General features: G+C 34.1%; 1 protein-coding gene and 1 long non-coding RNA gene across 2 annotated transcripts in view; one reads left to right on the forward strand and one right to left on the reverse strand.

Moving 5' to 3' along the window:
* Window positions 1-23,603, reverse strand: part of THSD7A (thrombospondin type 1 domain containing 7A) — a 420,185-nt gene that overhangs the window by 176,183 nt on the left and 220,399 nt on the right. The window contains exon 4 of the mRNA XM_054692399.1: window positions 22,138-22,316. Within this exon, the coding sequence (XP_054548374.1) occupies window positions 22,138-22,316 (179 nt within the window). The remainder of the gene's footprint in view (window positions 1-22,137; window positions 22,317-23,603) is intronic.
* On the forward strand, window positions 1,721-23,509 carry LOC119242850 (uncharacterized). The gene is made up of 3 exons (XR_005124576.2): window positions 1,721-1,753; window positions 9,232-9,346; window positions 22,835-23,509. It is a non-coding gene; the product is annotated as an uncharacterized LOC119242850 (long non-coding RNA).

Here is a 23,603-nt window from a genome sequence, read left to right on the forward strand (position 1 = left end):
TCAGATTGCAAATCACAGGCCTATATAAGACAGCTATTAACTCAGCTTGGAATTTACCACTACAAGTCACATCTTTGCTATATTGTTTGAGCTCTGCCTAGCCCAGCTCTGATAGTTTGCTATTTTTTTATATCCTTTCTCTCAAGTCTTTAAGTTTTACCTTTTCTTAAAAAAAAAAATCTTATCCATTTGTCTTTTTAACTTAATGTTCCTTGGTCATTTCTATTATTATTTAAAAACTACTTAATAATTTAAGATATTTAAAGTGTATAATGTGATGATTTGATATATGGATACATTATGAAAAGATTGCCCCCTCCCCACTGAGTCAATTATCACATCCATTACCTCACATATTTACCTTTTTTGATTTTTTGGAGAACATTTAATTCTAATCTCTTAGCAATCACACTATACAGGGTTATCTACTACATTCACTATGTTGTAAGACTTTATTCATCTTATAGCTGAAAGTTTGTAACTTTCACTATATCCTCCAAACCTAGGTCACCTGGCAACCACCTCTATTTCTACCTTAAGTTTCTATGGGTTCAACCCTTAAAAAAAAATTTCTCATTTAAATGATACCCTGCAGTATTCATCTTTCTCTGGCTTATTTCACTTGATGTAATGTCATCCACATTCATCCATGTTGTTGCAAATGGCAGGACTTCCTTCCTTTGTTCCTGAACAAAGGTCCATTTTTATTTCTTGTATATGTATATACTGCATTTTCTTCACTATTTATCTGTTGATGGACACATAGGTTATTTTCATACCTTAGTTATTGTGAATAATATTGCAATGAACATGGGAATATAGATTATTTTTGAGATAATTATTTGATTTCCTTTAAACATATACAGAAGTGGGATTATTGCTGGATCATATGGTAATTCTCTTTTTTTGAGGGAAACTCTAGACTCTTTTCTATATAGTTTTAATGTACCATTAAAACAAAAAAATACATTTGCATGAAGCTTCCTTTTTCTCCACAGTCCTTGCATTTTTTTGTCAGTCTTTTCAGAGCAGAAGCACTTTTTTTTCTGTAGTTCCACTTGCTTATTTTTGCTTTCTCTGTCTTTGCTTGAGATGTTAAATCCAAGAAAATCACTGCCAAGACCAATGTCAAGAAGTTTACTTCCTATGTTTTCTTCTAGGGAGTTTTGTAGTTTCAGATTATATTCAAACCTTATACCATTTTGAGTTGGATTTTCATTTATTTTAATGAGTTCCTCTTATATTTATCTCAGGTTTTAACTTTTTAATCTTAGCATTGTGACTGTACATTTGTCTTGTTAACTTCCACCCCATATTTAACATTCAAAATCTATCCATTTTGCTGTCCTTTCATCAAACCTTTTTATTTTAATGATGCATTAAAATTATATTTATCACCCATTTTCCCTCTAAATTTGTTTTGCAATTTAAAAATACTATGCCATATCAATGCTGTTATTACTTTTAATTTCTTGTTCTTACATATTTCAGTTTTTTTTTTTCTTCTAGAGAGCAATAAGGAGAGATAGAGAGATGTGGGTGGAATGGGGTCTTATCTTTTCACTCTATTCACCTTCTATTTATCCTCACAGCCTCTCTCTGTTTTTCAAGTATCACTAAAAAAATGGACTTGTGTTTTTAAAAAGAACGTTAAAAGAACACAGAGAACTACACATTCTAAAATCCATTGTATGACATAAATCATAACTGAATGTGAAGATAAAAATGTCAGCATTACCAATCAGGCCAGAAGGTAAATGGGTGGGGGTTTTAAGTCTCTGACTATACCTAGACAAGGGTCCAGGTGGCATAAAAAGCTGACAAGAACTCTTAAACTATTTAGAGGTTGATACAAAAGAAAGATTTGGTCCTAAATGTATATAACTTGGTTCTTGTGATCTCTTGATGGAGTTAAAGAGGATCCTCTGGGCTACAGCTTTTCTTTTCTTTTTTTAAATATATTTTTACATCATTTTCATTTTTGTACAATGTATGCATTTTCATTTTGGTTATAGTCCCCATAAAATTCCTACCATCCTTGTTTTGATCCTACTTCCTCATCCCACCAGCCTCCGCAGTGTGTCTGTGGTTAATAGTTGCCTGTTGATTTTGTTTTTTGCTTTATTATCACTATTTACAATAGGTAAGCTGTGGAAGCAACCCAAATGTCCCCAAAATAGATGACTGGATCAAGAAGATGTGGTACATATACACCATGGAATATTATTACTCAGCAATCAAAAAAGATAAACTCATGCCATTTGCTATAGCTTTTCTTAATGCCTCACCCTGGTCAGGGGAAAGTTTCCTCAGGAGATCTACTGCATTTCAGTTGAGAACCCACATTCATTTATGAAGACATATTAGATCAGCTGGCATCAAATAAATTTGTGAAACCACAAATATAAGGAAAGCATTTCTTCCTGCAGGCTATAGGTTTTGGTTCCACCAGAGGCTCCACCTCTGGAACTGAGGAAATGAGAGAGGGCTCTCAGATTTGTTATTCATCCAAAAGGAAATTAGGATGCTAATTTTGTTTTGCAATTTAAAAATACTATGCCATATCAATGCTGTTATTGCTTTTAATTTCTTGTTCTTACATATTTCAGTTTTTTTTTTCTTCTAGAGAGCAATAGAGATAGAGAGATGTGGGTGGAATGGGGTCTTATCTTTTCACTCTGTTCACCTTCTATTTATCCTCACAGCCTCTCTCTGTTTTTCAAGTATCATTAAAAAAAATGGACTTGTGTTTTTAAAAAGAACATTAAAAGAACACACAGAGAACTACACATTCTAAAATCCATTGCATGACATAAATCATCACTGGATGATGATTTTGTATCAACAAAATCATCTTTTGTATCAACCTGGGCTTATTAAGTTCCTAAGGTCTATTTCATTGTGTGAACTTTGTTTTTGTACAACTCTACAGTTTAACTGCATACTACTTGTTGAGGGAATATCTACCTTAAATCATGGACCCTATACTTTAAATCAGGTTTACTGAGACATTAATATTGCCTGGTATGGTTCCATTCTCATATTTTAATTACAGATTCTCTTTTGTTAATAAAGTTCACAAATTTTATTATTCCTATTTTCTAGTGAAGAACATAGTTTAACAGAGAAACTAATCTCTCCGAGAACATGTGCTCAGGCCTTCTGTCTCCACATCTACAATCTCAACTGTGATGAATTCTCTCAGCTTTCCTTTATCTGAAGACGGCAGTTTGTTATACTCCATGTTGAATGATATTATTATGGTATATAGAAATCTGACAACTTTTTCCCACCAGAGATATTGTTTAAAAAATTTCATGAACTTCTGGCCATTCATTCTTATGGCCATCATCGTCTCTGATTATTTTTCTGTTCTCATTTGTTATAATTATTCACATGTACATATCATGTGTTTTTTCCTGGGTGGGGTCACTTTAAGAATTTTCTCTATCTTCGGTTTCCAGCAGTTTGTACATGCCATCATATGTTAAACTAGATTCTTATTGTTCAATAAAGAATTTTCCATTTTTCCTGCTTTAACATACTTGCAATGAACTTACTTAATAGTAAAGCAATTAGAGTGTAATATATTTTTTGCTGTTGTGTTTGTACTTATCCTGCTTGAAGTTTGCTGAACTCCCAAGATCCGCCAAGGTAATGGTAACTTTTTCAAAAATTTGAGAACTTTTTGACCATTGTTTCTTCAGATACATTTTCTGTTAGTTTATTCTCTCACTTCTCTCTATAATATCTTCCATACATAGAAACTTAGATAATATTTCATCAGTCACTAGACACTGTTCACTTTTACCCTTTTAATCTTTTTTGTCTGTTTTCAGATCAGAAAATTTCTATTGATTCATCTTCAAGATCAATAACACTTTCTTCTATTGAGATTCAACAATTTATATTGATTTGTCTTCAAGATTAAAGATTTGTCTTCAAGATTTTTTTTTTTGGCGAAATCTCCATTTGTTAAGTCCACTCTGAATTTTTTAATTGCAGATATTTTATATTCTAAAATTTCGATGTTTATATCTATTTTTCTCTTCATAGACCCATCTGTTCATTGTCCTAAATAAGTTTTTTGTTTACATCCTTGAACATATGAATACATTTCTTTTTTTGATAATACTACTATCTGGATCATCTCAAGGTATTTTTCTACTGATTGAATTTTGATATTGAGTCTCTTTATTTTACCTTTTTGCATGTGGAGTAATTTTTTTTATTGTTATTTTATGAATGATACATTGTAGAGAGTCTGAATTATACTATCGTCCTTTATAAATTTTGTTCTGCCTATTAAATTGTTGACAGATCCTCTTGATCCTTTCTGATTTGGTTTCATTTGGATTAAGCCCTGTCTGGTTCATATTTGAATTTGAATGTGCCAGGGTAATCTTTACTCCTAAACCATGGTCTTTCTGGGGCCTGAGACTCTTAGCAAGTATTCTTCATCATTGCAGGTTTGGAACTACAACATCTGCTATCCAGCACTGCACCACCTACACTATCTACTACCTTTCAGCACTAAGCCTTGCAGCAGAGGAACTCTGCTAGATTTCAAGGAGTGTCAGTCCATGCATGTGCAGTGCAGTCCTGAGCCAAGAACTCTTGGTGTATCTCCACATGGATTCCTGGACAATGCAGATTCTTTTCTCTGTACCCTACCTTGAGATTTTCAGTCATGCCAGAAGCTTGGAACTTAGATTTCTGATTCCTCAGTGCAGCCTGATACTATGCTTGTCTTCATTACTTTATGTTGACAAATACCCTTTAGGGGAAATCAGAGCTGACTATCTCACAAATATGATCATGATCTTCTGCTATTTTCTTTAAACATCTATAAACAGTTGCCTTACAAATTTTGTTTAATTTTATCGTTATTCTTATTGAGACAGTACTAGTTACTTAATTATGGCTGGGAGAAGCAGCCTAACAATTTGTTTGCTTTTCTGAAGATTTAAAATATTTACTTAATAGGTTTCATGATATAGTTTAAATATACATGTCTGAGAACACTTACCCCTCAATCAGAATAACAGATTAACAATTATTTGGTAATCACATATATTAACCCTTGGGGGTCATTACTGAGTCAATTTATACATTTATTCAACAAATATTTACTGAACATTTATTATAAGTCATCTATTCAGAAAATTATTTTTCCCTTCTCAGTAGTTTAGGGGATTTTAAAAACACTTCAACAGACCTCAGAGCTTACTATTCAAATGGGTGCCCTCCGTTGTTGTTTTAAAATTTTGGTTTACTCTTCCATTATAAGAGTAAGCAGAGGGGAGACAAGTACTCCTGAGTGCTATGATTGGAGACAGAAAGAACAAGAGATGACTTTGTTCCTCAGATAAGAATTTTGGGCTAGACATACAAATTTTGGAAGCCAGACAAAAACCTGGTGGCCCAAATCATATTACCATCCAGTCATTCTAACATCATCCAATTTAAGCCTCTGCATAGTACTTATTGCTGATAATTTTTTTTCTTATAGCCTCTCTTTCCATTAAAATATAAATTTTGTGATGATAGGACTCTTATTTGTATTGCTCACTTGTCTACTTTCAGCATTTATTCTTGTTTGTCTTGTTCACTTCTCTGCTTTCAGCATTTATTCAACCAATATTTACTGAGTGCCTTCTGTGTCAGTAAATATTGATTGAAGAAATTATGATTGGTTTCCTGCCACAGAAAATAGAAACATAGAAATTATCATAATTGCATAGTTATGTTGCTATTAAGTAGGAATAAATATACATTAGGCTCTCAGACTTAAATACTATTTAAAATAAAGTATTCTAAAACCAATCTAATTTAGAGGGGATGTAACTTTTCCCCAACATCACACTGGCTAACAATTAATAAACCCAACTCCAGGGTCTAGTGGTTAGGATCACAGATTCGGGAGCTAGACTTCTTTGTGTTACTATCCTGAGTATTTACTAGTTATCTGTCTTGGGAAAATTATTTAACCCCTCTGTAATATAATAATAGTCCTTACCTTGCAGATTTGTAGTACAGGTCTAACAAGCAAATAAATGTAAAACAGAGCAGAGTCATACATACAGTAAAATCTATCATCTCCCTAATCCTTTACATCATTATCATATTATTTCAATTTAATTCACTTAGTTCCATAGATTTATACTGGAAATCATAAATTGCTTCCTTAAGACATGGCATTATTATTGAAGCTGGGTATACCACGCATCTGTTTCAGATTTTGCTACAGGTTATGAGCTATGAAACCGATTCAAGTACCTCTGATTTTCCCTTATCTGTACTTAAACTTTTTCTTTTCCCTGTATCTGGTGAGAACTGGACTTATCCCTCTGCTAAAAATGGGGAATGTTTTATTCAAGCTTATGTCTTTGTCAAGCCTTTCAATTTTCACTTACAGATGCTAATCCTATCCTCATCTAGACAATGGCTAGAAAATGTGTCTCTGCATTTTACTGCACCTAAGAAGTAACAAGAATAGAAATACTCCAGATCCTTATGTCAAGGGGTGTAAGGGAACTCTCTGCCACTCAGAGCTCTAAGGAGGAATGCCTGAGGGAACAGCTGTATATCCATTCGTTCAGATATTCTGAACTCTATCCTTATAAATCTTAACCATTTCACATTAACCCAAACTGTTTTTGCCTTTCCTGAGGAATACTTTCATGTAGTGAAAGTGGCCTACAGTAAGGAAAATTGCTTAAAGACAAATCTTCCTTATAAAATTCATGGTGTGTATTATATAGATGTTAGTGAGGTTGAGGTTCAGAATAGTGTCCTCTTTATGAAGGTCCATGGGTGAGTTTTCTTTATGATCTAAACCCAGAAATTATTGTGCTTTTCAACTTGTTTCTATTTTTTAATGGACACTGAATTTCTCAGATGATGCACTATTTCTTTTTTCATTGCCTATAACAAATTTAGAACCAAAACTTGTTCTACTTCAATACACAGGATCTTAACACATTTTCTTTCTTATATTCACTATTGGCTTGATATTGTCTTTCTGTTAGCATTTTTCCTTGGCCCCACATTCCTCATCCTTATACTTAACATTATTTTATCTCCCTTTATTACATGTAATTACATAAAACAAAATAGGACATAGCAAATACTAAAAATCACCTCATTGAATGTAGATTTCTAACTGTGTAGAATAAAAACTGCTTGATGAACTCAAGTCACTCTTAAGCCATCAATATAAGCTATCCTCCCATAAAGAATATCAACTATGGGGAAACTTACACATTTCTACAGAAGACAATCAGTGCCCTCTGTAGAGCATACCACATATAGCACAAATGCATGTTGTTCATGTGATAATTGACTACAGTTCAAAGCCAGTAGTTAAGGGGTTGATTTTTGACAAAGCAAAGTCTGGGATGGAGAGTAGTTCATACCATGTTATGCCAAACAATGCAGAAGAGGAACCTATTCAGTTGAACCATATTAAATTGCCATTAATCATGTATTCTTGACCAGCAGAATCAGCAATTTCTTATGGTTCAAATAATACTGATTCAAATAACCAGGGGAAAGCTCCTACACTGACCTTAGAAATACCTCAGTGCATGAGTGAACTGAATTGAGTTTAATCCTATAAAAGGTTTAATTTTTGCTTAGTATTCCTTCTATTTTCTGTTATAAAAGGTAGATTTCTGCCATTTTGTTTATTTTTTTTAACATTTTAATCAGACCTTTTAATATAATGTAGTTACTTTTGGAGATGTTGATAAAGTCATGGACAGCTACTTAAAAAGTCAATGCATTTAGTCTGAAGCAAATTCACAAGGCAGGGAGTATTACCACAAAGAATTTGGAGTCAAAGAACTGACTTTGGGTCCATTGTTTCTGTCGCTTACTGCCACAGTATATCTGGGAAAATTACACCCATTTACTAACAGGAAAATACTATCTAGCACTACATGTTAGTTTCTTTGCTTACCCCCTTTGCTATGGATTTTTGGAAGACAGGGAAATATATCAAAGGCTTTCCTAGTGAAAAGTGTGACTTCCTTTTTATAGTATTTCTGGAAATTCTTAAGGAGAGGAGTAGGAGCTTAATTTGGGCAAAGCTTTTTAACCAAATCTAGTTGTGAATATGAAAAGCAACAATACTCTTTTCTAAATATTCTTTTTTCTGAGTAAATTCATTATTATAATTTTGACAAGAGCAAAGATCTACTAGGTGTAATGCTGCCAAACCTACATGGTTTCAGGCACCCAGAAATTCTGTGTAATGGAAAAGGAAAGCAGACCATTGTGACCACGTTCAGGTTGAAAAATGCTGAAAGTGTTCTTTTTAGAGCAACCAAGCAATCCCAGAATTATTGCAAACATTTCTTTCAGAAATCCTTGGTAATGGAATGAGGCTCCGACTTCTCAAAAATTTAGAGTCACAAAGTAAGACAAGCTGCAATTACTTTGCCTCCCATAACTATAGAAGTAATATTAGTTTTATTTCTTTTTACTCTGGAATAACACAAAATAAAAGCTTTGGAAAAGGTTTTACTTACTTTTTTTCAAGAAAGATGCAATTTCATATATAATGTAAGGACACAGCAGAATTTCAGGACATATTTTAAAAAGACTCCATGAATTATACATTTTGTTATGTTTCCCAAACAGAAAGGCCAGTATACAATTACACCTTTACTATATGCAAAAGGGTTTGAGACAGTTATCTAAAAAAAAAATTCTCTCTTTTTCTTAACCAGAGAAGCAAACCCATAAATAATGATATGTCATTTGACATATAATAAGTGCATAGTTCTACGCCAGGATGTGTATTATACATATTATCTCATTAAACTTTTGCAGAGGAAAGACAGGCAAAGGAGGAAAAAGAATGAAGTCAGTGAAATATCCATTAATGTGAAAGGAAACATTACAAAAATCAATACCCTTTAACTGAAGTGTTTCTCTGTCATTCCTAAAGATATTTCTAAAGGATAAAATTAGCAAATGTATCTAGATCTCTGCTAAAGAATAATAGATTATACTATTCTACTAGGGGAGGAGGTTGGGAATGGGTGTGGGAGTGAAGAAAACACTTTGCCCTCTCTCAGAAACTTAAAATCTTGGGAAGTTGTCTTGAATACTCATGAGACAATTGTAAAAATTTAGACTCAAATGGTAAATGGTATATAACGGTATAAGAAGGGTATAGACTTTGTATGAAGAAAGATTATTGACGTCTTATGAAACAAAAAGATTATTTGAAATAGGAAGAGCTATCTGGAGAGACAATGGTGAAGATATTTCAAGATGAAAAATAAAGGAGCAGTAGGAAGAAAGACTGACATGTCTCTGGTCTCTGCTGTAATGGGTAGGTGATTCTTTTTTTTTTTTTTTTTTTTTTTTTAAATATTAAATTTTATTTTTATATTCCCCCATACAATTGCAAACGCCCCATTCTGACCCCAATCCTTCCCCTCCCGCCCCCCACCCCCCAAAAAGTGTCTCTGGTTCATAGTTTTTTGTTGATTTTGATTTTCACTTTCTTATATTCATTTTCCTGGTCCCTTATTTAAGTTTTCTAGATTCCTGCTATGAGTGAGACCATCCGGTATTTTTCTTTTTCTTTTTGGCTTATTTCGCTGAGCATGATCCCTTCCAGTGCCATCCATGTTGCTGCAAATTGCATGTGTTTATCTTTTTTGAATGCTGAGTAATATTCCATGGTATATATGTACCACATCTTCTTGATCCAGTCATCTATTTTTGGGCATTTGGGTTGTTTCCAAAGCTTAGCTATTGTAAACAGTGCTGCTATAAACATAGGAGTGCAGGTGCTCTTTGGAATTGATGTTTCTGTGTCCTTTGGGTAAATACCTAGGAGTGGAATTGCTGGATCATATGGAAGCTCTATGTTTAGTAGGTCCAGAAATCTCCACACAGCTCTCCATAATGGTTGGACCAGTTTGCACTCCCAGGGTAGGTGATTCTTAATATGGAGAAGGTTCTTATCCATAAACCAAGTGCAGGACAGACTGACTGAGGACATGTAGGCTGGCTGAGTATTGAAAATGTGAAATTATAAAGAGGTACATCAAAAATGCATATAATTATTAGGATATGTATAGTTACTTTGAATTCTTGAATTATTTTCAATATGCATTTTTCCCCATAAATTAGTTTATCTGATAAGAGGTATTTTTAGTGGATTCAGGACTAATAATATGGATTCTTTATTTCGAACATATTTTCTGGAATCCAATAAATGGTGGAACTTTACAAAGATATATCTGTTGTTATGGTTTTCTTTTCCCATTGCTATTCTGCTGGTTTATTTCCCTTTTTATTGCCCATTGCTTTTAGAAGGAATAAATATTAATGAGTTCCACAATGTAGTTTGTACTCCTCTGTTAACACTGGAGAGAGTAGCTACTCCCTGTTGAGCAATCATCAGCGGAGCAGGGAACAGCAGCCACAAACCATTTCTTTTACATTCTTAGATAGCAGGAGTGTGCCTCTGGAAAGATGCTATTCATTCACTAGTGAACTTCCCTGAATGCTCGTTTCAAAATTCCTCCTGGTGCTATCATTCATCTACCACTGACTCGCTGCAGTAAGTGCTGAAAGGTTACAAAAAGCACACATACTACAGACACTTGATGGTGTTGGATTACACTACATTTTATCCACCATCTTTCTTTGATTAATGGAAGGCTCTTTACTAACAGCCATGGCTTTCCATCTTTCATTACAGACATAAAGATGAAACAGCATCTGACTAATAGGTGTTCTTTCTCCCTATTTTCCTTACTTAATTACCACTAGCTAGGTAAAGTGGTTTTCAACAGATGTGCAGCTCAGGGACCTAAAACTAGGCCTCAATACATGTAAATAATACCAATATTAAAAGCAAAAATTCTACTTCACTTCTGAAAACACAGAGACTTTTCCTAGTTGCTCTGTTCTCCCCAGTCTCACTTTTAGAACTATGGGAAACTGAGATCCTTGCACAGACTTCAATGATTTTGAAGTGGGAATTTTTCTTTAAATAAGGGTCCACTAAATTACATATAATTTGGGCTCAGAAAACCTGGAATTTGGGCCTCCCCGGTGGTGCAGCGGTTGAGCGCCAGGTTGCGAAGCTGCCCATTGCCTCTGCAGCACTGGTTCAATCCCCGGCTGCTCCCCGGCCATCAGAGGAGGGTCCCGCATGGTGCGCAGACCTCTCCTGCCACCCGATACTCCCCTCAGCAGTGTACTTCGGTCCTTCTGCCTGCTCTGCTCCCCGCTCTGGCTCTGGTGAATTCTCTCACCCTCCCGCGCTTCTGACTGTACCCAGTGCTTGTATAAACAAATAAATAAACAAATCTTTAAAAAAAAAAAAACAACAAAAAACAAAACCTGGAATTCCCTGCCCCTATTCCAGTCTCTCCTAAAGTTTTGGAAACATCCATTAAAAAGACTTTCATTAGCTTTAAAGTCAATTCTTCATCAGAATTCACTATGGTATCAATCAAAAGACAGATTTCTATACCCATGACAGATGTTCACAATCTTAGTAGATAATATCTAGGAAACTTAGCATTTTCTTAAAGCAGCCAATGATTGTTAAACTATATTTTGAGGATCAATGCTTTCATAAAAACATTTTCCCTGATGGATATGGGTAATGGCTCTCTTATTAAGGATGGAACCATGGCTACAGAGTACGTTCAGAGTTTAACTGAAGGACATGGATCTGTAATATGTCTCTTCCTGCCAGCCTTGTGGATGGTCAGTTCTGAAGTGCAGTACAGGAAAGTTAAAAAAGGACTGCTGTTGGGCTGTAAGTCCCCTGAGGATAAGGATCAAATCTCCTTTTCAAAACATTCTATCTTCAATATCTAAATTGGTGATCTAACCTAATAGTTGCTAAATAAATATTTATTGAGGGAATTTATTGAGGGAATACCAATAAAAATAAGTATTTCATTAATACTAAATACTAATACTAATAATTCATTGGTATTGAGGAGTGAAGGAATACAGAATGAAGAAATATCTGAATTCTTAGCATTTCAATCAGGTTGTGATTAATGTGCAAAACAATAGCACTTGAGAGAACACAGAATAAGTTTAACATTGTCACTGACTCCAACTGTTTTCCTCACAGAACACTGAGTCTTTACAAAACCTAATAAGCAAAAATAGTGCTGAATCAATATTGTCAATATTGTCACTGTAAGCATATCACCATTACTACCATTATTTTCCTTTGGTTTGGGTATTTTGGAGTTTAGTGTAGGTATTTGTGAATATCTCATTATTAGACTTTACATTTTTAAGGAATTTCATTGTTTCTAGCCTGTTAATATCTTTTTTAAAAGATTTATTTATTTATGCATGCAAGAACTGGGGTACAAGCCAGAGGTGTGGGGGATGAGAGGATTCACCAGAGCCAGAATGGGGAACAGAACAGGATCGACCAAAATACACTGTTGAGGGGAGCAGTGGGCAGGTCAGGAGAGGTCTGCTGCGCCAAGTGGGTTGCTCCCTGGCTGAGGATAGAACTCTTGCTACAGTGGCTTAAAATAGCTTTATGGTTGTGTCTTAACCCCTTGCGCCACCAGGGAGGCCCCGTTAATATCTTTTTGAGTCATAAAATTATTGCCTAACATGTTTTGTCCTTATTAGCTTAATATAACCCACATATAAGAATATCATCTATTAATATTACTCTGTCCAAGACACCAAAATACATGATTTTTATTATGTTCTTGAGGTAATAATTTCTTTTCCAATGTCATTTGTCTTTCCTTTTAACAAACTGGTAAATCGAGACAGAAAGGGAGATAAGTTTCTAATACTCATGTATTTTTATGTGCTTTTCCCCTTCAATTTTAAAAGTTTGCTCTCATTTTCATGCGTCAATGAACAATATCAATTTAACATTTTTTATTCATTTGTATGTTTGCACAGATTATCCTTTACTAAAAATACTGGAGAAAATTCTGGGAATTTTATTTATGCAAGAAAATTTTCTATCAAATGCCATTTAATTGATCAAACAATTCAATCTTCTGAAAAGTTTTGACATGGTACACATGTATACTTTAAATCAATCTCATGTTATTTCCCTGATGAAATAAATTTTAGGTGGTGTTTTGTAAAGATGAAATTATTTTGTGCTCTCTGTGTTTTTGTATTTGCCAGAAGTGAATGTTCAGACTATGTAATCCACAATTTAATCACTGAACATTAGTAATATAGTTGATTGAACTTATAGATGCAGTAATAATTAAAACAAAATGATTTTTCTATAGTAGCCCTAGACTCTAATATTTTAAAGTCAATAATCTAGACTTTCTTAATTGGTATTAGAGCATCTTTGTAAGAAAAAGTAAGTTTTTTTTCTTATTTACCACTTTTTATTAAATTTTATTTAGTGCCTTTTATTACTTCTGCTAGAGTATAAAGTACACTCTATATAGATTAGAAACTATAGCATATAATTTAATCACTAATAACTGCTTATACCATCTTATAATGCATGACAATATAGTTAAGTACTAATAATTATTAAAAATATGTTTTTACTTAATATTTAAGTTTTTAACATGCATGGTAACAAAAATTTATAAGAGTGTTCAGTATTTCTGTCCTTTCACAATCAATGTGCTCATCATCATTTTCTCCTGTCATACGTTTTTCATAACTAAATGCACAGTGTTTTAGTCATGAAAATTAGTACTGCCTCATATATATTTAGATTTGCTTAGATTACCCAAGCGTTTACCAAATTCTTTGAACATCTTAAATTCCTCTCCTAGATTCAATTTTGTTCTTCCTGAATATTATCATTGAATAGTTCTTTCAATGAGGTTTTATAAGAGATAATTATATCATTTTTTTGTTACTTTTTTTTTTGTAGCTGATGAGAATCTCACTGTTAATTGATTTGTACTTACTGGTTTTCATTCTTTCTATTCCTTCTAAAATGTCTTTAATAAAGATTCAAGGTATACATGAAATGTACTAATGTGTTTTGATGAATTTATCCTCCTTTTGAGATATATTTACAATAAAATGCTTACATTTAAAAAAAAATGTCTTTAAGGTTGATGAGCTGCAGTCTCACTATATTGAACTAAGTGTACCCAGATTATTTTCCTGCATGGAAATAGGTTTTCTCTATTCTGTACAATCTTGTTTTTCATCAGTTCTAGAAACTAAATCCTCTTTTTACTGATTCTCATTCTAAACCTTCTTTTCAAATTCTGCCTGACTGTTGTCCTCACTTCTATTATTTTCAGTGCTAAATTTTCAATAAATATTCTTTGAATATTTGTCTTCAGTTTACTAGTAACTATTTAGCTCAGTCTGCCTAATCTACTCGCTTATTTCCATTACAAGTATTTTTTAAGTTATTTATTTATTTGTTTATTTGTTTATTTATACAAGCACTGGGTACAGTCCGAAGCGTGGGAGGGTGAGAGAATTCACCAGAGCCAGAGCTGGGAGCAGAGCAGGCAGAAGGACTGAAGTACACTGCTGAGGGGAGCAGCAGGCGGCAGGAGAGGTCTGCGTGCCGCAGAGGCTGCGGGCAGCTTCTCAACCCAGCTCTCAACAACTGCGCCACCGGGGAGGCCCTCCATTACAAGTATTTTTCACTTCAGGAACTTTCATTTTCCTTTTAAAATATCTGGTATTATAATTGTGATGCATTATATTTGTTTCAATTCTTTCTTTACATAGTTAATACATGTCAGTATGTGTATTTTATGCGTTTTATCCATTAGTTCTAGTACATCCAACCTTGAGTCTAGTTTATTGTTAAGCATTTTCAATCCTATTTATGATAAACTATTTCTCCTCTAGTAATCTATAATTTTCAATGATGCAGTTTATCTGGGGGGAAATCTATGATTTAGGTTAAGATATTCTCTTTGGAGTTTTTGCTTTGCTTAAGTCAGGCACCTCTGTAGTACTACTGATAGCATTTCTAATATTAGTTTCTCAGCTTTGTGGTTTTGGACTCATTTAAATATCATAAATTATAAACTTAAACTAATATGAGACAGGCTCATAGGTAGAAATCTTAGGATAGTGTTTTTGCTCTGATCTGAGAATGAGACTGACTTGCTTCCTTGTTGGATCTTTCTACAGAGAAGCTGAGTTTCACTCTTCTCTATTGATACTATACCTTTTAAGGTTGGTGAAGTAGCAGTAATTATTTTTTCCATATAGAATTCTTTATAAAATTCCTTAGTGTTTGTATATTCTTCATGTAGGAGTGGAATTCCTAGACCATATGGTAAATCTATTTTTAGTGTTTTGAGAAACCTCTATACTGCTTTTCTTAGACACACCCTAGCTAACACTTGTTTCTGTATTTTTCTTTTTTTGATATGTGCTGTTCTCATAGGTGTGAGATGGCGTGTCACTGGGTTTTTGATTTGTATATCCCTGAGAAGCGATGATGAACATTTTTTCATGTCCCTGTTGACCATCTGTCTTCTTTAGAGAAGTGTCTGTTTAAATCTTCTGGTTTTTATTTAAGTGTTTTGTTGTTGTTGAGTTGTATGAGTTTTTTGTAGATTTTGGACATTAGCCGCTTGTTAGATGTATGATGTTCAAATATTTTCTCCCATTCAAGAGGATGTCATTTAATTTTAATGATTGTTTCTTTCACTATATAAAAGTTTTTAGTTTAATATGGTTTCATTTGTTTACTTTTGCTTCTGTTTTCCTGGTTGCTGAAGTTAGTTAAGTTCTCAAAGATAACTGTGAAACCAATGTTGTGGAGTGTTTTTGCACCTCTTATAGCTATGCCTTTGATCCAGTTTGAGCTAGTTTTTTTGTATGGCGTGAGATGGTAGTTTAGTTTCATTATTTTGCATGTTGCTATCCAAATTTCCTAATTCCTTTTGTTGAAGAGAATTTGCATTTCCCTTAGCTCCTTTTTCATAGATTAACTGTCAATATATGTGTGAGTATATTTCTGGGCCCTCAAGTCTATTCAACTGGTCTATGTGTCTATTTTAATTTAAGACCACACTGTTTTGATTTGTAGTGTAGTTTGAAACCTAGAACTGATTGATTCCTTTTTTTCAGTCAGAATTACTTTGACTGTTCGGCATCTTTAGTAGCTCCATATAAATTTCAGTAACCTTTGTTTTATTTCTTTGAAGAATGCCATCAAAATTGGATATTTTGGCTTTCATTCTCTTTCTCTGGCAAAAGTTTTATACCATGCCCCTTATCAGGTTGACTCTAATTCCCCATGCATCCCAACCCTCCTTTGCACTAGCCCTTCCCCAAGAGTAACTACAGAGAGCATCAGCTCCTGCTTCCTGGTTTGTTTGGGGAAATAATTTAATTGAGACCTCTGTTCTGTCCTCAAAGCACTGGAAACAATATTGAACCCTGCATAGCTAGGTGTTTTATAAAGGATGATTTTCAGCTATTCCATTCTGGAATATTGTTGGAAATGGAAGAGATGAATTCCTATAAATAGCTATTTTTAGGCAAATAAAGTTATGTAATGAGTATAAAGATACAAGGCCAAGCAGAAATGAAAAGCAGGTTTCCTGATGATCTGAGATTCTTTTGAAAGTAGCCTTAAGATGAAAATTCAAAAGATTTTAAAGCTGATTGTTATAAATAGAAAAGAGAAAATAGATATATAAATCCTGTTATCTTAAATGAGTCACCCAATTGAAACAAAGTAAATGAATTTTCTCTTGTCATTTGATCTAACAAGTAGATCATTTTCCTTTACATCAGAAGCCTCAATAGTTATTTATTCATGGGTAAAGGGCACAGAGTGTGTAAGTAGTCTGATAAAATGGAGAATATTTTTTAAAGAGCATATTTCAAATGTTCAAGAGATCATTTTCAGGCACGGTAAAAGAAAACTGTACTATTCTATTTTACATGTGAAACAACAAATATTTACCAAATATCAACTCAGTTAAAGGTAATACAAATACTGTTTTCAGGTTTATATGACTTTATAGCTGCTTCAGTATATAAATATTTTTATTGCCTTTTTGATTGGTTATTTCCTTTTCTCTCATCAGTAAAACTTACTCCACTAAAAATTCTAAGTTACTTCTGGGGTAGACCACTGACCAGCTTGATTTAGTTTCCAGTATTTAAGTTTCTTATTATTTCTATCCCAGTGGCTGAAACCTCTGAGCATCTTAATTTTCATTTGTAACCTACTGATCATGGAGAAATTTCATAAGAAAACAATCCTTATCTCTCACAAAATATCCAGAGAGCTGACTTCCAAGAAGGGTCTGATTTGTACAAGAATTTCCTATTTTAGTTATTCCATATTTACATCACATTTCTAGCATATTTTCTCACATTCTACTGCAAGAATAGGCTGTTTCCATTGTGTGATTTAGTTCATTTTTCATCCACCACATTAAGAATAGAGGAGCAAAGGTGTTATGACAGAAATGTGGTTAATTATAAAATAGTCATACCTTCATTAATTTATCTCAAGAAAGACATTCATAAACAATCCTTCTATCTTTTGTATCCTAGTGAAAAAAAGTAAGTCATTAACTTTAAAATTTTTGTTCCCTTAAAATTTTACAAATACACAATGATTTTATAGAGTTAAGAAACATATTTCATGGGAAATCGTCAGTATATTTCTAGAAAATAGAAAGTAAATCATTTTATTTTCCAGATGGTGTAAGAACCATACCAGGGAACATATAATTTGTGATATACATTTCTGATTGAAATGTCATGTAAAATAGACTCACCTTCCTGTTGTTTCAAAATTGTTCAACAGGAAAACTGTCACATTAACCTTCTAAATAAAATTTACTTTCTGTAATAACAAAGAAATACAGCTTTCTTTTTTCCAAAATAGTTTTGCCTAAAATGGGCTAGTTTGTGGAAACTAGATAAAAAACTACAATTGTAAAGCATTTTCAATTAATTTAGGATGGTGATTATCTCATTCTCCTTATTTCTTTGTGGAGAATAGGAAAACATGAGTTCTTTTTTCAACCTTCTTCCAATCCATCCACAGTTCACTCATCCTTCCCTTTATCCATCTATCCATTGAGGCTTCAAATATTTTTTTCCTGGTTTATCTCACTCTATGTCATCATACAGGCTCATTATCGAGAATGTCTTTCTTAATAATGTCAAATCCTACAGACTTTATCTAGTTTTCAATTGTGGATTATTTGATACACTTTCTACAAAAGAACGTTCTTTAGCTTCTTATAATGTAATTTCTCTGAGCTTTGTGGTGTTTTATAATCAATCCTTTTGGTTTTCCTCATTCTAAAATAAGTTCAATCTGTATCAAAGGGAAGACTTTCTTTGCTTAGTATAGTTAAAATCTATGTTCATTACGCTTAGAGCTTTTCAAAATGAATCATGTTCATGTATCCCATCATAAGCGACATTTTCATCAGCTCCTTATGACTTACAATGATAAACCTATCCCTGGGTAAAAGTCTTCTTGACATATTTTGTTAAGGGTAGATTTCATGACAGTATAAATTAGACATTCTTTACAGCTACTGGGATTCTGATCAGCCAGCTCAACAGAAATTGTCAAGAACTTTATTGATAACTTTTCTTAGTAGCAAACATGACAAGTCTTTCATTTAACATTTAAAGAAGTGATAGTAAAAATATTGCTTACCTGGACATTGGGAGGGAAAGGTTGTCAGGACTGGGAAAGTTACCTATGTGTAGCAGCAATATATGAATAAAATGTGGATACTCTCCACAATCAGGTAGTATGTTTTTCCTATTGTATATAGATGGTATAACCAACTTTAATATTTTGATGGTTTCATTCAACTGACACAGGTATCAAAATGTGAACAGTATATTATACACTATGTATTTCATATAACAAATATTTTGATTTTCTGAAAAATATGTTGGTTCCGAGTAGGAGAATTTTTATGGCCCAGTATAGAGGAAGCCAATAAATAGTGACCAGTGCAGACACATTCTTTGCTAAGATAGTCATTAGCATTCCTCTGCACAATATGACATGCCAAGGATGTTTATGAAAAATTCAGAGCACTTGTTTCCAGTGTTTTGGTGTCAAGAAATCTTATTCTTAAGTTATTTCATTTTGAGTTAATAAATTGGTTATTTATGAAAATAAGTAATATAAGTATTAATCTGCAAAAACAACAGGCTAGACTTTGTGCTTCAAATTAAGTACAAAAATGAATTGCTTTTAGGGAAGGTTGTTACTAGTTACACAATCAGGATTTCTGGAGCTCAGTACTTTCTTACTATAATTGATTGAGGGTGATACTTTGAGGTATTTTTAAAAGTAAGCTTTCATTATTTCATATTTATTAGAAGACAGACTGAAGAAGACTTAACAACCCATAGTCTGGTTTAATTCACACATATTTTTAGTTTTTACATATTGTACTTGGGATGATCGTGTATTGGATTAAGTTCTCTATTGGAAAATGTTAAGTGCCTTCTAAGAAGAAATTCATCTAGTCTAAGTTTTATGAGAAAAAGCTAGCTTGACTTTCAGAAAGAATCTACTGTTTTTGCAGAGACTATAACAGATTTGTTAGTATCTTTGGTATTTGACATGAAAGGATACCAAGTCCTAAGTTATTCATGTTATATGCTTACATGATAAATGTTAATTTTAGGTGAATTAATTACTTCCATATTTATTGACCTTTGCTTTATCCAACAGGTACATAATAATGATATTCCTTCTGTTTTGCTTTCTTTATGTTACTTTAATTTTTGATGCTCTGCAGTACTTGGCAAGAGTAAGACTCAATGAAAAAAAATCATTTAAAAAATATCCAGTTGCAATTCAGAATTCTGAAGAATCTTTTCAAAGTAATAACCTACAGGGCATAATTGACATTCAGAAACTAAAATCTGATCTACCTCTGGCAATGAAATGATACTATTCTGAAAGGCCTACTATAATAAATCCACCTTAGAGTGTTAAAAATATAGACATTAATGTGGCCAGGAAAATATTAATGTACTAACATTACATGTTTATGCTACTTCCTTACAACCTTAAGATACATTAGTAGTAAAATGTATCCCCAGGCTAGATTCCTAAATGAGTTGACATGCTGTGTAAAGTTAGTTGCTAGAGAACAATTAAATTTTGGAAACTGCAAATGAAAAACTTCAGCACTTATTTTCCATAAATTGCTCGTCATTGGCACCACTCCTTTTGCGGGGAGGCAGAGGAGCTATCTCTTCTTTGTTTTATAAAACGACTATTTCTCCTTCTTTTCTTTTTTCCTCTTCTTTTCTGGTCGTTCCTGTTCAAGTTCTTTATATATACTACTTTTTCAAATGGTTTGTCATTTGCTGGTAAATACTAGGATCTTTAAGTCTTTGTCCTGATTCTTTCCCCTTTCCAACAAACAGACCTGCTGGGAAATTCTGTCCTGTCCTGTCCCGTCCTGCCCTGTCCTGTCCTGTGTCCCATCCACAACTTGTCAAATACAACATGCTCATCTTTACTGACAAGTTTTCTCTTTTGTTTCATTTTTTTTTTTAATGGTGTGCTTTAATGCATGCTATTCCTGCCTTCTGGAATTAAGCTCCCTTATTTCCTGACCCATGTAACCATATGGAGTGTATGTATTATCCTTCAGCTCAAATGCTACCTCTTCTACAAAGTTTCCTATTTTTATGACATCCTAATGTTATTCTAAAACCCAGTAAATTTGCATATCATATTGCATTATCTTTACCACCTTACACAACTTTCGAACTCCCTTGGCAACTGATACATGTTGAATTGATTAGTGAGAGACGTACTATTATTTTTCAGGATAGGGAGTGTAAGAGGATTTGCTTATACAATTGATTAAAAATATTTATATTTGTATGGACTTAAGAGCTAATAATTAAATATAAAATTGACCCAATAATGATGAAAATCTTAAAGTAACATACCACATATGTTAAATATACTTTTATCCATGATCATTTGTATTTAAATATAAATTTATATATCTGCTCCCAAATCTGAGATTTAAACAAAAAATTCTAGATATGTCTGCAAATTACATGATTAAATGAAGTCTTTTTTTAAGTCATGCTTTTGGTTTAAAGATTTTTTTCCCTAAGATTTATTTATTTATTTATACAAGCACTGGGTACAGTCAGAAGCGCGGGAGGGTTAAAGAATTCACCAGAGCCAGAGCAGGGAGCAGAGCAGGCAGAAGGACTGAAGTACATTGCTGAGGGGAGCAGCGGGTGGCAGGAGAGGTCTGCGCACCATGTGGGACCCTCCTCCAGTGGCCAGGGAGAAGCCAGAGATCGTACCGGCTCTGCAGAGGCTGCGGGCAGCTTGGCAACCCAGTGCTCAACCGCTGCGCCACCGGGGAGGCCCTAAAGATCTTTCTTGCAATAATTTTATGTTGTGTTTATTAATTCAAATTTTCACTGAATACTGTAATTGCCTTATTTTTTCAATGATATTAGAAACTGCAAATGAGGCAGTTTTTATAAGCACCTTTACTTCTTACATAAGTAAAGAAAATTTGAATTTTAGAGTATATACTTGTAGTCTATGTATAGAGTTACAACATGAATTTTTATACTACTTTTTAAGTTATTACTACTGCTAAGTTTTTTTTTTTTTTTAAAGAGGCATGTATTATTTGTTTGTTTATATAAGCACTGGGTACAGTCAGAAGCGCAGGAGGGTGAGAGAATTCACCAGAGCCAGAGCGGGGAGCAGAGCAGGCAGAAGGAACGAAGCACACTGCTGAGGGGAGCAGCAGGCGGCAGGAGAGGTCTGCGCGCCATGTGGGACCCTCCTCTGGTGGCCGGGGAGCAGACGGGGATCGAACTGGCGCCGCAGAGGCCGCGGGCAGCCTCGCAACCCAGCGCTCAACCGCTGCACCACAAGGGAGGCCCACTACTGCTGTTTTGACTCAGAGCTAGAAGTCCGAAAATTTAAACAGAAACTTGGCAGTAAATTAGAATTGACCAAAGACGAAGCAATAATAGTTTTTTACAGCTATAATTTGCAATATTGTTCATTATAGTTGATTCCAATCATAAGGTGAGAAGAATATGTCTCCTCATAACCTCAGTGGCCAACATATAAGTCTGCAGCACAGCCCCATGCTCAGCGCTACGTGTGAATCCTAGAGAAGAAAAAAAGTTTACCTTCTTTGTCCTTGGGGGAGCTTAAGTGGGAGAGATCTTCATTGGTCTGGACACAGTACACCTCTCGTGTCTGCACCCCTCCTCCACAGAGGGCAGTCTGGTTGCCTCGCCTCTTGTCCTGCTGACTGAGCAAAGGGTCCACGCGGCACTCAGTCCACTCTGTAGTTCTCCAGCCATATCTAGAAAAAGAAATGTCATCAGTGGCAACTGTGTTTATTGAATAAAACTTTTCGCTACACTTCTCAAAATTAAACCACTCCTTTTGAGTTAATCCTAGACCACATCTCTGGTGCATGCTCAGATTTAATCTCTTGTCTTTTATTCTCAGCCATGCTCCAATAAAGAGAGGCTAAATTTAGGGTGATTCTATTTTAATTGCAACTACTGGAAGTCGCTTATAAATATTTTATAAAAAGAGAGCATAATGCTGAAAACATGAAATTTTATGTAAAATTAAGCTGAACTCAGGCTTGCTCTTCCTGATGTTTATAAGCAAAAAGGATTGACTCTGAGCATGAAACACATGCTCAATGATGAACCCAAACATTTGTTTTTCCTTTAATAAGATGCATGAAAATTGCTACTTTTTAGTGGATCAAATCTGTAATTGTGTGTTAGGATTAAAAATTATAATGGTTAATTTTAACTAGAATTTTTAATTTGAACATAACAACTCACTTTTCTCTCTATTGTCTAGAAGAAGAGAAAAAAATTTTCTGTAGCCCTGAGCATTCCTGAGTGCTAATGAAAGATGAAAAGAGCTGATCTTTCTAATCAGCGGAACACAGGAAAGACGATCTGTGATTCTCAACAAAAGCTCCAATCAAATGTCAGGTGATTGTCAGCCCAACACTTGCTTTAAGGAGATAGCCGGGAACCACTTCTCGATGTCACTGAAGATAGGAAGTGCGGGCGTTTCTCCACCACTAGGAAAATGGATACTCTAAAAGCATAAAGCAAATGGCTCATGCAGCACTTTGTGTCACCCTCACCAAGATGCTACCTTAGTAATCAGATTAACAGCCAACACAGGTACAAATGGGTGTGCTAATGTTCATCTCAATTAGACAAAAAGGTTAAATGGACCTTCAGCTGTCAGATCTATATGCTTTGCTTTGTCAATGGTAAAGTTTCATGACAGTAAAGCTGACCTTCATTCCTGTTTTTAATTTTTCTAAGTGGGGATTTGTGGCTTAACTGAAGTGCAGAACTGGGGCAACAAGGAATAACACCCTTGACACATGTTTTTAAAAGAAGTGCAGTATTCAGATCAAATCTAAAAATGAAGAAAACCTATGCTTGAGCAGGGGGCACCAAGCAGAGTAAACCAGACAAGTCATTCATTAGGGGAGTTAAAATGAACACTTTATTATTATTATTTTTTTAATATTGGAGTTCTAGTTTAGTTCATTCTAAGGAGTCCTGTGAAAGGAATAAATTTCCTGTAATGTAAGTTGGTTACACAT

This window comes from Talpa occidentalis, unplaced genomic scaffold (assembly GCF_014898055.3).
Source record: "Talpa occidentalis isolate TD23 unplaced genomic scaffold, MPIMG_talOcc4v2.1, whole genome shotgun sequence".
Taxonomy (NCBI): Eukaryota; Metazoa; Chordata; class Mammalia; order Eulipotyphla; family Talpidae; genus Talpa; species Talpa occidentalis.